This window comes from Malus domestica, chromosome 13 (genome assembly GCF_042453785.1).
Source record: "Malus domestica chromosome 13, GDT2T_hap1".
In the NCBI taxonomy this organism is placed as follows: Eukaryota; Viridiplantae; Streptophyta; class Magnoliopsida; order Rosales; family Rosaceae; genus Malus; species Malus domestica.
Genome location: NC_091673.1, coordinates 988,422 through 1,006,755, shown reverse-complemented (window position 1 = coordinate 1,006,755; position 18,334 = coordinate 988,422). Strand labels below are relative to the sequence as shown.

The following is an 18,334-nucleotide window of genomic DNA, read 5'->3' as shown; positions in this document are numbered from 1 at the left end:
TGGTTTATGACATGGAGTGTACAGGCTGTGTTTCCCGCACACTAAAAAAATTCTCCTGGATAACAGTGGTTGAGCATAGCAACGCTGCACAAGGCCTCCCTCTACCTCCCTCTTTGCCATAGCAACGAGAGATTCTTGTGTCCGTCTGGAGGAAGATTGTCTTTCGCATGCTCATACACACAATTAAGCAAGACCACCTTCTGCATTGTAGTCCATTACAAAATTCCACGTGTGGCCGTACAAATGAGGCTGTCCTCTGGTGAACATAAGAATTTCTCCGTAACGACAATATATATATATATACACACACACATGAGCGCTCAACGGTGGCACATTACATAGCACCTATGTGTGCACAACCTTATATAAACAATGCAAGGACGTATCTTCTAGTGTGAGGCATTGTACAAAGCCTTTATTTTCTAATGCAAAGATTTGCTCCGTCTTATTCAAAAACACCTGAATCACAGCTATTTTTTTACACAAAACATCATATTTCGCATCACAACCGCCTATTTTTTTTACACAAAACTTCCCACTTTGTATCAAAACCGGTCACCAAATCACTCAGTTTCAGCCGCTTGATCAAATCACACGGTGAGAAAAAAAAGTCTGTATGCAAACTCCGCTTGCACCAAGAAAAACTGCATTGGTGCCACCACTTCCACCATTGTTAAAACTAATAATGTTGTGGGTTCAAAAACACCATCATTACTTAGTGATTTCAGGTTTTGCTTTTATATTGGAAGCAGATTCAAACACAGATCTCGAATATAAAAGCAAATATTGGTAATCACTTAAATTAAAAGCATCTTACTTTGTGATTGTAGATTTGCAAAATACAACATATACACATGTCGAAAAGAATGAGAAACTTATGCTAAAAGTAAAACGGTACTGATCTACTTACGATGTAAAGTAAGATGAGAATAATCTTTCTTGAATGTGCATTGCTTTATTAATTTAAGTATACAAATAGGCTAGCCATATGGCTCAACAAATTTTTATGAATGTGGTAATGAACTAATATTTAAGGGCTCATTTAGAAGTACTTTTAAAATAACTGAAAGCGCTTTCAATTATTTTAAAAACATTTCCAATGAGCCCTAACACTACTACTCATTGTTATTTTCCACTTCTTAGCGTAAATATAACGTTGTATAAAAAAAAACACAACAAAACTAATTCGTCTCAAAACAACATATTGACAAGAGAAAATACTCAGGTAAAGATGAATAATTGGTATGATCAATTAGTAAGGCCCAGGGAGGAGGGCGGTGAGGCTGACGGTGGCTGCAAAGAGAAAGAGCAAAAGGCCAATGAAGTTGACTATCAGTACTTGTTCATTCATTTTTATTACGCCCAAGAAAAGGAACCTCTCCAGCAACCCTGTCTCAGCCGTGCACACTGCTAGCAGAAATACCACCATCCCGAAAAATGTGTGCCATGGCATAAAATTTCCCCTCGACGACTTGTCGCCACCCGGAAACACATACAGCACGAAGCCAAACAAGTACTGGAAAACAAGCATTAATATAAGTGTATGATCATTTAGTTAATAAGAGGCGCTTCTCCGCAAAAGTGACATGACGCCATAAGGTGTTGACGTATTTTAAGTATCGTAAGGTGTCAGTATTACCTGAAGACCAAATAACGAGATGGTGATTATGCCGAGCCAGGAATGTAAGGTAAGAAAATGTTGAACTCCGGATTCGTGATCAAACTTGATGGCACAGTAAAACCCAAAAATTATAGCCACCAGAGCTAGAAGATGCAATATCAGGTGCGCCCCTTTTTGCGTGTTCCTTTCCCCTTGGACTGTCTTGTATGCCATGATTGCTGCACCAATAAATTGCTACCCCATCAGATCAGTCCTTAATATTCTAGGGATATTTAGCAATGTTTTTTTTATATAAACGATAGTCTACTTTAAACTAATATGAACTGTGAAGAGGGCACATTTGTTCTAGCAAGGTTATAGACACATTTTTTTGACCTAGTGAGCTCCAATATGATTACCTTCTCCACCGATCAATATAAACCCAACCACCATTAGAAACGTATGAACCTGTGAAAGATGAGAGGAAGAATATGATGAGATGAAGGATATGATCATATAAACTTCACTTATGATATGTATGCAAGATTTAAAAATTTACGTAACGTACATTTATAATTTTCTCTTTGATGAGGGTTTCGAGAGCGAAGCCACCGCGGAACTTTAGGATCCAAACAAGAACCAGGATTGTTATGGCTATAGCTAGCAAATGCCCAAATATTGTAGCTGGGATTGCTGATATTTGGTAGCTACGACTCTTGGTTGCCATTGTTGTAACGTGTGAGTGTAATCCTCTCAAGAGCTACAAGCTTTACTAGGACTGTATTTAAATCATAAGAGAAACGGTGTCGACGAGAAAAGCATGGAAGTTTGGATGAAATCAATGTAAAGATTTAGAGTTTTATTTGCCCAAACTAAACAATGTTTGGAATATGGAAGGATCGATGCCGCCAAGCAATATTTGGAATATGGAAAACCGTCTAGCCGGCTGATCTTTTTAGGTGGCCAGGCCAAAAGCTTCGAATATGTTTGTTTTGCATTCTGTTTCTGTGTGTCACGTACGGCTAAATTAACTCGTCGTCAATCACATTTACAAAGCACCCCAATCAAGCATATACATTTTCTAAGTATATAGTCTCTAAGTCGAATAAACTTTTATAAAAATTATCTTTAGAATATGATTAAGAAAATGAACAATTCTGATCATGATGTTTGTACGATAAAATAATGTCACATCATCATTAAAGATGCGAACTATTAGGAGGTGATTCTATAAGTAAATTGTGTTAGAAAAGATTCCAAATATTAGGGACTGATACAATTTACAAACTTATACCGATTAAGGAATCAACACATTATCTGATCATTAATAGAAAAATAATTGAATTCATATCATAATGAATATATTGGTCTTACACATGAACCCTCGAATACATAAATTCGCTCAAATTAATCACACCAAAAGAAAAAAGGATTATACATAGGAAATAATTAACATTATATATAACACCAACCCAATGTGTTCAACTGAATAAACCAGCTGAAAAAAAAAAGGATTGGACTTAAATTAAGAAACTATATATCACACATAACGGGCAAGAGCGACAGAGAGATCGACGAAGATGCCAAACAGGAGGATTGCTAGTCCAGTGAAATTGATCAAGTGTGATTCCCTGCGACCCAGCACATTCGAAATTCTAAGGAATGTGAATTTCTCCATCAGACCAGTTAGGGCAGCACAGATCGACAAGTACAGCAGTGCCCTACCCATACTCATATGCCATGGAACTATTCTGAGCCTCGACGACTCTGACATACCTCTTGAAAACAAGAACGTAGCAGCTCCAAACAGCCACTGCATGCCACATCAAACCATGCATACATGCTTAATTAAGTAATTAAGGAACAATATATTTACTTTAATTAACTAATTAGTGAAGGTTTCGTTATTACTTATACGTACGTACCTGCAAACCGTACAAGATAAAGGTGGTCAAGCCAATCCATGAATGCAGTGAATACATGTGATCTATGTCCCTCATGTCATGGTATCTAAAAGTAGCGCATATCCCAAATATCCCGGAACTTAGAGCTACCAGATGTAAGAGGGCGTGAACGTACTTCTGCACCTTGTGTCGCGACATTACGGTCTTGTATGCCATCATCGCTGGTGTATCAAATACATGCAATAATATTTCGTTCAGATATTAGTACTTAAGCATAAGTACACGTATAATGTATAAGAAATTAAACCCTAGTACCCTAATATGTACGTACCTTCACCAGCAAAAAAAATAAACCCGAAGAACATAAGAAACGGATGAACCTGCCAAATTAAGGAAATGACTTTAACTTTAACTTGAGCCAATATTAAGCAAGCAAATAGTAATGGCTGGATTGTGATGGTTAATGATCACTTACGTTGAAAACTCGATCTGAATTATCAGAATCATAGTCGATGCCACCACGGTAATGCAGGAGCCAAACAAGCAAGAGTATGAGTCCTAAGATGCCAAACAAGTGTGCACCTACTGTCAACCGAGAGGCTGATCGTTCGTATCTATAGTTTATAGTAGTATGCATTGCAATTAAGTAATCAGAGGACAGATGACGGCGAAGTTAATTAATCTAGGGAATTAATGATGAGGGTTGATGGGTCTACTTCGTTCCTATAATTTTGATGTGCGAGTGTTATGCTAAAGAGGTTGTCATTAAAAATGCATGCATTGTTCTTGGGATTGCTTGTTGTGTTGGTTTTGGGAATCTCTCCTGGGGAAACTTTGAACTTTATCAAAGCATCAGAAGGACAAAATAAAACCACCTCATTTTTCTACTAAGGTATTTATTTTGCCCAATTATTATAAGAAAAAGGAAAAACCAAAGCATCACAAGTTCGCGTAGATGATTGATCCAAGTATATATCCGCTCTCTTAATTTTACACTTTGTAGAGGCGTCCTAGCTATCTAGCTGTTTGAGGAATTCTTTTTTTCCAAAGAGAAAAATGTGGTTGCAGAATAGACTGAAAAGGTAAAGGTTAGCCTTTTTCAAACAAATAAATCCATGCGAGGTTATTCCAACCTTTGTTATGTTACTCACAAACTATTTTTCAGTGAATGAAGAATATGACAATTTAACAGCCAATAACCCTATGTTAGCTCCGTCATTGCTTGAGAGCTCCATCTTAGTAACGATGTTGGTGGCACAAGAACCCCCTGAGGTTTGATCTATCTACGGAAGAAAAAGTCAGACCTCAAAGGTTTGGTTTTTACAATTGGGTTAGCCTGACCCATATTTCTGAACTGGATTAGGACTTACAGACCAATCTTGAAGTCATTACTGTCCGTCAGATAGAATACAGGACCGGCCTGCAATAGGCTATGAGGACCCTAAACTCTCATATGTTACTTTCAAATAATTGTATACTCTTAAACAAACACAAACTTACAAACTTGAATTGGTTATATGACGTTGACTAGTTATATGCAAAAGACCAATCCCTTTCTTAAGAATTAGCCGCATAATAAAAAGTCTAGAGACATTTGATTTCCCACAAATTCCTCCCTTGGACCCTGCTACGAAAGGCAACAAAGAGTACTACTGGTAGTGATTATGTTCATGAGCTTGCATGCACTTGGAATTTCATGTTTAGGACCACACTTCAAAGTGATTACCTTTTCAATCCCAAGTTGCTACATACTTGCTAGCCATAGTAGGGGATTTTATACATGGACCAGCTCATACAATGAATCAGAATTTTTAGTTAATGACACAGCAACTAAGAATCTTGAATCATGACATGAGCCGGTCCATTTTAGAATTTACGGCCATAGCAATACCAATCCAATACATGTAGACTCTACTTTTACAAGTTATTCCTACCCTCATAGCTATGATGAACCAAAGACTAGTTGTATAGCTAGGGTTATGGAGGAAGGATGATGAATTTGAGGAATGGGAAAAAGACAATGGATTTGCTATCATTGATGCAAGCATTTCCTGCCATTAAAATGTTTTTGATTGTTCCTAATCATGACTGCATACTCAAGACAATCATTTTTAATTATCTATTTGTGGGATTAACATTCATAATATACAGATAAATAATCATCACGGAGTCCTAGTGGTTGTCAGATAAGCTTCTTTAATTTCCGAGTTAGGTTTCTCAGCATAACTACTTGATGGAGACTGATACTTAGATTTTTCAATGTAATCGGAATATGAGGCGGTACTATATATGTCTTTTTATAAGTGGAGGAAAGTTTTTTTTTTTTTCTTCAAGTGTCCCTCTAATTGTATAAAGACACGTAATATACCGTCATGCGTTACAAGCACATTGAAAATCTCTCGCTTCCTTCCAGTTCCATCACGCTTTCAACACTTTCTTTATTTGAACTTTTATTCTTTAAAATTTTATCCGCATTATTTTAATCTTCTTGGATTATGCTTGCTTACTGGAAAATTTAGTTTTTTAACCAATATATTAGTTTATTAATTATACTATCGAGTCCAGGAAGGTATAGGGAGCTGATAGACAAACTTGTGTTGCACGTAAATGTTTGATACCATATAATATCGATTCTTAACTAGTAATTACGCTATTTTAAAAGAATTTAGTTTTGTGTGAATCATTTGGATGTAGCAAGTAAAAGGATCAAGCTGTATCCAATTTATCAATTGTCTCGATGGGCTATGATATTATTACTACTTTCATGCAGCAAGAGCAAAGGAGACTCAACGACAAAAAAAAAGTATCAAATTAAAACTTAAAGGATGAGGATATCGGAAATCATTAGAGAAAAAGGGTCAAAGTTTATTGATTGATAATATGGGAGATAACAAACCCTAGTACCCTAAAGGAGGTTTGTATGGTGTCTTTTAGTCCTCAACTTTGTAAGAGTTCAAATAAGAAATGAATTAAACAAATAACAAAATCTCGAAAATATCCTAAAAACTTAGAATCCTATTACACATTTTAATTGATAGAATTCGGTTGAAAAAGCTCATGTCACAGCAAAGCATTATGTTTGACTCGTGATAACCTTCTCTTCGAAATGGTGAGTCGCGGGCTCAAATCAGACCAAAGTTCAAAGTTTTCCAAGCATTGTCAAATTTATGTCTTTTAAGTTGATTTTCGATTTATTTTGCCTGATGAACGACAACATATATGTAGACATTTTGGGAACATGCGAAAAATTTAGATGCATGTATGTTGTAGACATTTTGGGATCATGCGAAAAATTTAGATGCATGACAATAACACGAAGGGATATGGATCGAGTTAACATGAGCGGCATGTATTTCTTGTGAATGTCTTTCGTTAATATGCATACATCGACTAGTTGGCAGGCACCTATTTGGCCCGCATATATCTATCTATCATATGTGCACTAATTAAAAACCATGCCAAAGTTGAGTGGTGGATGATATTGATTTCGTTTCTAAATATTCGTTCTTACAGTTGTCCAAGAAAAAGACTTCCTAATGAAGATATATTAAATTATAACTCATGGTTTAGACAAATTCCTATATATGATATATCAACTAAAATTCTAGCTGTGATGTGTGTGTGTGTGTGTATTCATTTTTTTTACATTTGAGTGGAAATACGGAAAAATTAGAGAAGACATGAAAATGGGTTAGAGCTTGTTTGGATGTGTTTTTAAAATAATTGAAATCGTTTTTGGAGAAAATATTTTTAGAACCAAAATTTTCTCCAATTCGTCAATTCGTCAATTCGTCAATGGTGCTTATTGAAAAAGCACTTAAAGTGCTTCCTAGAAGAAGTACATAACTGATGCTTATTGCAGAAAGTAATTTAAGTGCTTTTGGAACCCAAATTTTTTTTCTCTAAAAGTGCTTTCGGTCATTTTAAAAGTATATCCAAACGAGCTCTTAGACTTCACTCTATACTGAATAAACTCTTAAGTTTCGATTAAAATTGACATATTTCATCGATACTTCTGATATATTAACATTCCCTAAAGTTTCAATTTAAATTTTCACGTCTTTAAGCAAATTTCCATCATTTTTATTGAAGACATTGATATCGTTATCGATTAATGTTGACCTAGTCTAGAAAAAGGTTAAAATTAACTACCATATGCTAGGGTTTAGGCCGTGACCATGTAGCTAGCTGGCTATTTATATAAAGATGGATGGACATGATTAAGCAACGAAACAAAGTGGTTGGGATATTTGATTAATCTTGCTAAGAGATATATATTAAGGTTCCATCGATGAGAAATGAGCTTGAAAGACGAAAGCAACTGTACATTGCGTCCTCAATCAAAACGCCTTTATTTATTATGTTAACCACCAACAAACAAACATAAAGAAAATAAATTAGTGGTGGTGACTCCAACTTTGAAAAACTTAGTTCAGATGCTCAATCATAGGATAGGTGTCAGTTACGCATGAATGAAAATATATACATGCAAATATGAAATGATTAACAAGGAAAGTGGCAAATGTGTTAAATGAGAAGATTTTACGGTGTGCTTAGAACACGTCCCAATATATAAAATGTTAAAATATAAGTGATTGGATACTTAAAAAAAATTATAACTATTTATATTATGATACTTTGTGTATCAGACTGTCCTTGACACTCTACAAAATTTCCTCATTTGATGGGGCTAGCTTTAACTGCAAAATCGTGAGATGAGACAATCACCAACGCTCCCCCTCTATCTCCAAACCATATTTTTCAACTCAACGGCACTCGTGCTTTAATTTGCGTGTGCCCACTACGTTTGTTACAACAAATTAAGGATCCTTTTAGTAATTATTTTAGTTTTCAGTTGTTAATTTTTATTTTTTAAACGAAAATTAAATTTAACTAAACAAATTTTGAGATTTAAAAAACTGAAAACTTAAAGGAAAACTGTGAGTATAAATTGATTTATAAATTCAAACATCAATAATTTGACAAAACTTTGAACATCAAATGGAAGGAAAAAATTGTCAAATCAAACAACACCATTTGAGCGGTTGATGATATATTTATTCATCACGACAAATAATAGTCATGATTTACATCTTTTTCTTGTAATGTAAGCAATGACGCATTGGAAATTAGCCTCTTGAGTCCTGACCTGTCGACACTCGTAATAGAAAGAGAGAAAGAGATGGGTAAAGGAGTGAGGGATCGGAGCTCGGTTGATTGCATTAAGAATTCAATTTGTGGAGCTACTTAATATTACGGTCTAGTGATATTTTTTCTTATTTGTAAATTAGAGGTTTTAAGTTCAATTCTCATCAATTGACGAATTTAAATCATATTATTACCATCCTATTATGAAGCTAAGTCCGTCTTCTTCTTTTAATGTAGATAACATCGTTTATTAAGAAAAATATGGATTCGTAGGTTTAACATGTCGGGAATAAATGATATAAAACGGGCATACAGATATATATATTTGACCACAAATACTTCTGTATATACAAATTTATAGGATGCGATGCAGTAGTTGTTGGAGGAGGAGGTGCGCACCGGAGTGTTCATAATTATTATTTTTTGGCTTTATGCTGCGTTCGGTGGAATCTAAAATGATTTTGTAAATACACGGCCATTTATGTAATGATTATTTTCCCTAAATTATCTGTTTTATTTCTTCCATGCACCATGGTTTCACAGTGGAAGCCTTCAATTTTAAAGCTTATTCTGGACAGCCAACAGCTATAAAAACAGACCCATAAATTATTTTTCTGTTGTATCCTTTCTATTTGTTCCGTCAGAATTTATATATCTCTGTCTGGTATAATTTTAAGAAAATTTTGAATTTTTTATATTGTTTTTCGTATAAAAAAACGTGAAGAATAAGTGCATGTAACATGTTATATATTACAAAATATTATATGTACATAAGTTTTCATCATCTATAACACTCAAAAGTAATACCTTTAATTGAAACATTGATACATATCTCATCACGGATCATAATTGTAAATAATCTGAATATGATTGGGCTATTATTCTTTGTTAAAGATTGTATCTTATGATCTGAAATGATAAGATCTATAAAAAAATATTAGTCACATAATATTGTTAAAGATTGTATCTTATGTTTTGAAATGCGATAGAGAATATATAGTACATGTTAGGGTTTGCCACATAAGGAAAAGGACAACCAAAAATCGGCGCGGGAAGAAGGAACAAAAGAACCACCTCCCACCACCCACCATCCACCGCTCAACGCCCACCACTGGAAGAAGGAACAAAAGAACCACCACCCACCAGAAGCCAAAAGCAGAGAAGGTCAGGTCCTCCTCCTCCTCCTCCTCCTCCTCGATGGCTGACGTGGAAATATCTATGCGAATAAAAGTCGCGGTTTTCCTGACCGCGTACACGTGGTTGAGAGCTATTGATCGGACCCCACCCCACCATTAAAAATCTTAAATATAAAAGAGTGCGAGAGAAGAAACGAAAGAAAAAGCTCGATTTCTTAGACCGCAGGCAAACATCCCCCCAGGAACCCAAGAAGCAATTATATTTAGGTGTATTTGTTTTGGTCGGTATTATTTATCCATTATTTTTAGGTGTCGTATTTGCATTGATTTTTTTTTAAAATTAACTCATTTAAAAAGCGAAATCTCGATTGCAACCACTTTCAATACAATCGAAGAAAAAAACATTTTTAGCAAAAATGGATAAAGTATTAAAAATATTATGAATGAAGTCCTTGAAAAACATGAATCCAAGATATAAAAGAAAATAATCGTGTTCAGTAATCTGATGCCTTCTATAATAATTTTCAGCATTCTGGTGCTAAAGTTAGTACACTTAAAGAGCTGGGAATCAATATAACTTTGCAAAGTCGTATTTATTTGACTCAAATCTCTTTCTAATGCATAAAATAAAATTAAACTTGAGAGTTGATAATATGGTGACTTACACAATTCCAATACTCACTTTTGAGAGATAGGATCCTTGCCGGATTCTCTTTGTAAGGATTTCGGAGATCCTTTAATCGTATATCGTGCGGTTATAAATCATTTTAAATTATATTATTTAAAATTGAACACAAACAGTACCTAAGGAAAAATGATATCAAGATGTACGATAAACGAACATAATTAAAAAAAATCGAAATCCTCTCAAAAAGGTCCGTTGAAGAGACGAAGATCCTATCTCCACTTTTGGCGTCAAATATTACTTTTACGTTCTTTTCTTTTTTGCTGGAAATAGCCTTAAAACGTGTTGTGCTCTATGTCCCATGTTCTCCAATAAGAAATCCACAAAAAGTCACATGTTGCATAACTTGCATGGTGATTGGCAAAAACATATTTCACAACTCCGAGACAAACATCAACCGTCGATCTGATGAACTTGGGTAGTGGACGGCTATAGATCTTGCAAACATGTGCATGCATGGCAAACACCATTGCCATAGGCAGCATCATCATCCTCCATGCAACATCGGGATGATCTCAACTCTCATAATATGCTAGATCCCCATATGTTATTTCCCATGCGGGGCAAATGCCACGGCGCCACGTGGTATAATGCCACGCAAACGGCGTATGTTAGCACAGTCTAGTTTGGTGGCAATTATACCGTTGTTGTTTTTTTATTTTTTTTATTTTTTATTTTTAGTATAATGATATATTTTATATTAGAATGAGGGAAGAGTTTGGCTAAATCATACAATAGACAACTTAATTTGGTATCGAATTCACCATTCACGAGATTCAAACATAAGATGTTTCACTTATAAATAAGAATGAATACTACTAGACCGTAGTATTGAATGGCTACCGTTGTAGTAATTATCATAAGAATTTTACCCAATTTCGGTTATATGCAAATTCACTTCAAATCGAATTCACGTAATTATTGTATTGATTAATATTCTACTCTATTAATTCTGTAAATTAACCAAAATTAGCAACTAACATAATGTTGTTATCTGTTCCGCGTGAAATGTGGGGCCTAATCAGGGGAGGTGACGCCGTTTTCAACGGACACGGACGTTAAGGAAGCTTATGATTAGGGGGGGGTCACGGACTCACGCCCCAGGGGACTGTGCTTTAGTTTCCTTTGACGGGATTGACCCCGTGATTAACGGCGTTAGGAGCGGGTTCCTTAAGGAGGCCCATGAATTACGGTCCAAATCCATTTCTTCACAACTCGGCTTCTTTTTTGTGGATTCTGGGTGGGTCCCCTCAACGGCTACTTGGGATTTGAGGTGTGAGTGAGACAAGGTGTCACGTCAGCAGTGCAGCACCGTTTGCCAAGTGGAATTTACTAAAGTTGGAAAAGAAAAAAAACCAATTTTCTTGATAAATTGAGTGAGTAATTTGCATATTCGCCCGCTCAGCCGGTGTCCGGTGATTTGGACCACGTGTCAATTCCTCTACGCGCCGAAATTAGACGCTTCCCCCAGATTGGATTGAATTGCCTACATGCTTGACTTAAATTACCAGATTGGTATCACAGCCCGCTTCTTGTGTTTAGTGTTTAAAATATCAATATCAGTATTTTTATTGACGGATATATTGTATATAAATATATGTTGCTTACGATCGAATTATGAGATTTAAAATGAAACTTTAAGAATTATTAAACATTGGTATGAATGAAATATAAAAGTTTTTTCGATATTTAACAAATGTGTTAGAAATATTGACATTTGATAATATATATCGATTTTAGCCTAGACTTAGTTTCTCCGATATAAGGTGAAGTTTAGACTTCACCTCCCATTTCCCTATCGTTCTCTAATTTTTTGAATACTTTTCTGGAAATATTGACCGTATCAAATAAATTTTAAAGGACAATATTTAGCTACTCAAAGATGAGTAGTCAAGTATCGTTCAATCTTAAATACTGGTTGTGGAAAATCCGTAAATACGTAGCGTAATATGGGGGTAGTTTAGGAAAGCAAGCTGCACAAATAAACGTGAAAAGGGACGGCGCCTTGGGCGGTTGCCTGATTGAGCTGCTTTTCCTTTTTTAATTAAGTTTTTAAAAAGGATAAAAAGAGTTTAAAGGTAAACTTCTTTTTGCCCCAAAAGTCTTAATAATAATTTGTTTTACCCGTAATGATTCATGCTTTCTCAATTCTGTCTATTTTTATTTTATATTTTTACTTTTAATGCAATTATTATTTGAGCACTTTATACCTCTTTGAAGAATGTAGACTTCTTCAAAGATTAACATTCAAGCTATGGGTACTCTATTTCAAAGTCTTGAAGGAGGGATAAAGTGTTCGAAATCACTGTATAAGGAATAATGGAATTAAGAATTAGTTAATGCGTGTTACTGACGACTTAAGCATATATCTAAATTGTGATGTCAGTTTAAAATTCAAAGCACGTTAAGATGTTATATAAATGAAAGGTATAATTATGTATATCAATGCCATAGTAGTATGGACAACAGAAAGAAAGTGAAGATGAGAAAGAACAAAGAACTCATTTTCAACGGTCCACCAAGTTCTTAGATATTTTTAATGAAAAAGTAGGAGGCACTTCTCGTTGAATAGAACAATAGAATTCGTCCTAGATGAGTTCTTGGTTCTTCTCAATGCAATAGTAAACCGCATGCTTAGCATGTCTTATTGTGAAGCATGACGACAAGTCATGTGTTCAGTCCAAACATATATTGATCACATTGTTGACAAACTCTCTAATACAGGAGTTCTATGTAATACTGTTTGGAATGTATTTATGAGCATTAGATCCATTCTTTGCCAAACTAGTAAACGCGTAATTATAATTTCATTTAAAACATTCACCAACCCCTGCAGCATACAACATCCATACTATGTTATAAATTCTTATGATATATTCCATATAATTTGAAGAATCATTATAATATTGATACGGTTGATTAAGTAGTTCATTCATACGTATGTTGCTTATGTGGTGTTTGATTGGTAACAAGACGGATCATCCATTTCATTCGTTGTATTACCAGTTAGTCGTTTGTATAACGATATTTTGTTTTGCTTGGTTATAGAATGACTCAAGTTTGACTAAAAATATATGACAAACACTGTATCTATTTGAGCCGAATACCTAGTCGGAACCTATAATTTTGTGATTGCATATCTTAATGACAAAAAATACGCAACTATCCATTCATTTATTTAAAAAAAAAAGAAAAAAAAAAGAACTCATAATTTGTATTGTACGCAATGCAAATTTGATTACTCAATCTAAATTGAACAATTTCGAAAAAAATCCCCTTCATTAAGGATAATTATATTGCCCCTTAATTAAAGAGATTGCATTACAACAAATTTTGAAAAATTAATACGACAAATCGCTTAAAATTTTATTTTATATAATAAATTTTAAAAAGTATATAAATTCATGACATTTTCAGATTTTTTTAAAAGAAATTACTATATAAATATAAAGAAACTTTAATGAAAAACTTATGGTATTGTTCACTTTAACAAAAAATCACATTTTTACACTAAAAAGTCAATTCTGATAATATTAACTTTACCCTTTATTTTATCCTTATCGTTAAAACTTAAAATTTTCAAATTATTTTTATTAATTTTCTTTAAATATAAAGGTAATAAAATATTTGGTGAAATAAAAAAGAAAGAAACGAAAAGAAGGGCGTGGAGCGATGTGCATATGAACGGAAAACAGCTCAATAGCTTCCACTGACACTCGGCAATAAAATGACTTTCCCTTGGCCTTGTCTTCCTTCATTCCCCCATTAGCCTTTTCGGCTCTCTCTCTCTCTCTCTCTCCCCATTGCTGTTGAGAGATAGAGATATTCTTACAAGCTTCTCTCTTTCTCTCTCTACCTCTCTCTACCTCTCTCTCTGCTCTTGCTCTCTTCTAGTTCTTCACCTTCTTATATATACACTCTGAATTCTGAAAACAAATAAAAAAAACTCAAAACAAAGAAAGAAAGAAAAACCATTTATTTTTTAGGTGAAAAGATGGGGTTTTTTCATCTGGGATTGTTTCTGTGTGCCTGCCAAGTGCTTGTTCTTGGAGTTGTTGCTTCTGCACCCTCTGGAAATTTACCAATCATACCCTTCGATGAAGGGTACACCAAGCTTTTTGGGGATGACAATTTGATGATCCTTAGAGATGGGAAATCCGTCCATCTCTCACTAGACGAACGGACAGGTCTGTAATCTGTTTCCCTTTTGGGTTTCTGTCTCGAGACTCATGTGAAAGTGTTTTGATTTTTTGGTTTCTGGGTTTTTGAGGTGGCGACGTTTCGTGAGTTTTTTTTTACCTTGAAGTTGTTGTCTTTGTTTTGTTTTTGGTGGCTATGTCTGTTTGCAGGGTCTGGATTTGTTTCTCAGGACCTCTACCAGCATGGGTTTTTCAGTGCTTCCATTAAGCTGCCTGCTGATTACACCGCTGGAGTTGTTGTTGCGTTTTATGTGAGTTAATCCTGTTTTTCTATCTGATTAAGGTTTTTAATTTTGTTTCCCTCTTTGTTTGTTGTTTGTTTGTATCTTACGTTGTACAAAATAATATGACCCAGATTTTTACTTCTCAATTTAACAGTTCAGTAAAGATTCAAGCTTTATGGTTAGCTGATAAATCTGAACAGTTTTTGTTTCAAATTTGGTGGTGTGGAGCCCAGAAAATGTTGTGGATCTAATTCTACCAATATCCAATTAAAAACTTGTTTTCTCAACCTTCTGAGATAACCCAGATAGGCTGCATTACTTTTTACATTTTTAAATGTCCATTTTGTGACCTGAAGTTCACACCCAGATGAGTATTTTCTTTCATTTATTGTGTTCAAGATTTCGGTCCTATTAAACGAACAATTTTCGATATCAATCGGATGACTAAATATTCGACACTGATGTATGCTGGTGTTTTCCTTTTTATTTTCTCATTAAGCTGTTAAACGAATAGGAATACAGGTTCTAATCTGTTTAATGTTAACAGATGTCAAATGGTGACATGTTTCCGAAGCACCATGATGAAATTGATTTCGAGTTCTTGGGGAATATACGGGGCAAAGAATGGAGGGTTCAGACCAATATTTACGGCAACGGAAGCACCAACACCGGCAGGGAAGAGAGATACAATCTCTGGTTTGATCCGTCCGACGATTACCATCAGTACAGCATTCTCTGGACTGACTCTCAGATCATGTGAGCGTCAATCAAAACTCTCCACTCTATATTTGGATTAGTATATTCTAAATCTATGTGTTAGCATATCAACTTTTTGTGGCATATTTTTCCAAATTGTCACCAATAATGTCATGTTCTTTGAAGTCTGGAGTTTTACTGTGTAGGGAAAATGCAGAGGCGGGGTTTCTCCTTTTAGGAAAATACGGCACATAACTTGTTCTTTTCGTTGTTTTAATACCGCCTCTTGTTTCGTCAAAACCAGCTGTGGTTGGTTTGTGAGAAAAGTAGAAAAGAAAAGGATGGAATTTTTTGGTGCACGTTTTCATTTTAGGGAAACTGGATGAAAATATAATTTTTGTAATTCAAGCAAAAATTTTGTTCGTAGCGATTTCTCGCCTTTTATTGTTCACCTCATTTTTTATGAGTTCTGTAATTCAGATTTTGATCGGCGTATTTGTTTCCAATGTCAATTACTTGCAGCTTTTATGTTGACAATGTTCCCATTAGAGAGTTCAAGAAAACAGAATCGATGGGTGGTGACTTCCCTGCTAAGCCAATGTCATTGTATGCCACAATATGGGATGGATCTGATTGGGCTACCAATGGTGGCAAATACCGAGTGAATTACAAGTACTCTCCCTATTTGGCTGAGTTCTCCGACCTTGTTCTACACGGCTGTGCGGTCGATCCAATCGAACAATTATCAAAGAAGTGCGAAAACACCCAAAATTCAGAATCAGTCCCTACTGGTGTCACCCGCCTCCAAAGAACAAAGATGGAGGGTTTAAGGAAGAAGCACATGACATACTCCTACTGCTACGACAGAATCCGATACAAGTCTCCTCCATCAGAGTGTGTGATCAGTCCCCAAGAAGCTGAAAGACTGCGTGTGTTTGACCCCGTCACATTCGGGAAAGGGAGGCGCCGCCATGGAAAGCATCACCACCGGAGCAGAGGAAGCCAGACAGAAGAGGCAACTTCTGTCTGATGAGGGCTGCAAGCAACGTATGGATTCTGATATGAATGAGCACTACGGTCACTCCATTGGCATTTGGTCGATATATATCCGCGCTGGGTCAGTTCTTCGGTGTATAGTGAGAGCTGAGAAGCATAGATTTATTGAGGGTGGATAGAGTTTTACAGGGTGTTTTGGTGGGGGGTGGTTTGTGTATAGTTTGTACAACTTTTAGAATGCTTCCTTCCCAGGTTTCCATTCATGCTTTTCTTTTGGCTTTACGAATTGAGATTTTCTCTGCACTTTTGACACCCTCATGGGTTCAATAAATATTTGAGCATATGGAAGTTTCTGTAATATGTAGTAGGCATGGTTTTTCTATTTGTTGTGTACATTTCTACGGTTAACCGGTGTATGAGATGCGCCAGAGTTTGTGTGGCTAGATTGTGGCAGTTACAATTCAGCCGTCCACTGCACCGGTGCATTGCTGGTAGGATTTTCATTTTTTTTTTAAATTAATTTAATTTTTAACTTTTTATTAATGTCAAAAAATTTGGGCCACTGTCGTTTTATCTTCAAAAGTCATAGCTGCTGAGTAAACGGATGGATGGTAGTCTGTCAATGGTGAATTGGAATCCAAGGTCAGTAGGATGTGACAAGAGCTGTAAAATGGGTTCAGCATGTTGTTCTTTACCTTCACAGTGCTGCAGGTAGGTTGGATTTTTCAAGGCTTCAAAGCTGGGTCCGTGACTTGGAAGGGGGAGAGGTAAAGGTAAAACCAAGTAAACACGAGGAAACAAAACCTGCTAGCCTACACATGGTGGCCCTGGCAAAAATTGACCCCAAAAAAACTGACTTTATAGAGAAAAATAGGACGAGTGTCTGACCTCGTCATTTGCAAGTTAATTTCACAAGAAAATGTAGAATCTCTTATGTTTTGATCTCATCCGACTCCACATGTTACTTATTCAATGACATACCCCGATCTGAAATATCTACCTGGATTTCGAATCGAGCTGTGCTAGCCAATATCAAGAGGGTGACAGAGCCATAAGTGTAGTGATTTGGAAAATGTTAATAAATTAAAACCTAAAAATGCCTAAATAAAAGAGTGTGCTTATGGGCGATAATGAACCTATTTCACACGTGATGTCAAAACATAAGTAAAGTAGAATGAGAATTATATCCTCGGAGATAACCACCTACGTACTCGTCGGGTCACGTACTCCGAAGATCTGTGTGTATTAACTTTGGGTCAAGCCCAAACAATAAATAAATAAACTAACGCTAAACGGCCTAATTGTCCACTTGCTTAACCAAGTTAGCAATCTCGTCTCAAGAAGCATTTTCGTCAATTCACTCTTTTAAAATTAATAAAATCATAAAATTAAAGACGGGTTGTCACATTCAGTGCTAAAACTACCTCAGTCAGACAACGCTATTGAACGTTTTCCGTCATTAATAAACCACTTTTGTTCTTTCTTTTTAAATTTTTTTTCTTGAGGTGAAAAATAATTTGAATTTCTAATGGAATGTGTTTTCCTGGAAATCCTTTGGACTACTATAGATGATAAATGAGCTGTAGAAAATTGGTTTGGCATGAGGCTCATTGGGTAAGTGGTAACTAAGTTACTAACCCTTGCTGACATAAAAACTGAGGTTTTGCAGCTTTGCGGTCCTCTTATCCACTTGATTTTTGTTGGTCTCTAAGACCATCTCCAATCCTGACCTAAAATCTAAAAATA

The 18,334-nt window shown here is 35.5% G+C and overlaps 3 protein-coding genes across 3 annotated transcripts; 1 reads left to right on the top strand and 2 right to left on the bottom strand.

The window, feature by feature from the left end:
• Positions 1 to 963: 963 nt before the first annotated feature.
• LOC114820670 (probable ascorbate-specific transmembrane electron transporter 2) lies at positions 964 to 2,456 on the bottom strand. Its single transcript, XM_029091816.2, has 4 exons — positions 2,169 to 2,456; positions 2,020 to 2,068; positions 1,640 to 1,839; positions 964 to 1,516 (listed from the first exon to the last, which is right to left on the bottom strand). The coding sequence occupies exons 1-4, from the start codon at positions 2,325 to 2,327 to the stop codon at positions 1,253 to 1,255; spliced, it is 672 nt and encodes a 223-aa protein (XP_028947649.1). The 5' UTR covers positions 2,328 to 2,456; the 3' UTR covers positions 964 to 1,252.
• A 468-nt stretch (positions 2,457 to 2,924) lies between these two features.
• On the bottom strand, positions 2,925 to 4,377 carry LOC103451516 (probable transmembrane ascorbate ferrireductase 3). The gene is made up of 4 exons (XM_008390922.4): positions 3,980 to 4,377; positions 3,836 to 3,884; positions 3,526 to 3,725; positions 2,925 to 3,413 (listed from the first exon to the last, which is right to left on the bottom strand). Exons 1-4 carry the CDS (start codon positions 4,139 to 4,141, stop codon positions 3,141 to 3,143), a joined length of 684 nt encoding a protein of 227 aa, XP_008389144.2. The 5' UTR covers positions 4,142 to 4,377; the 3' UTR covers positions 2,925 to 3,140.
• Positions 4,378 to 14,116: 9,739 nt separating this feature from the next.
• On the top strand, positions 14,117 to 16,946 carry LOC103451515 (probable xyloglucan endotransglucosylase/hydrolase protein 28). Its single transcript, XM_008390921.4, has 4 exons — positions 14,117 to 14,660; positions 14,823 to 14,923; positions 15,444 to 15,652; positions 16,115 to 16,946. Exons 1-4 carry the CDS (start codon positions 14,468 to 14,470, stop codon positions 16,620 to 16,622), a joined length of 1,011 nt encoding a protein of 336 aa, XP_008389143.2. The 5' UTR covers positions 14,117 to 14,467; the 3' UTR covers positions 16,623 to 16,946.
• Positions 16,947 to 18,334: the final 1,388 nt, after the last annotated feature.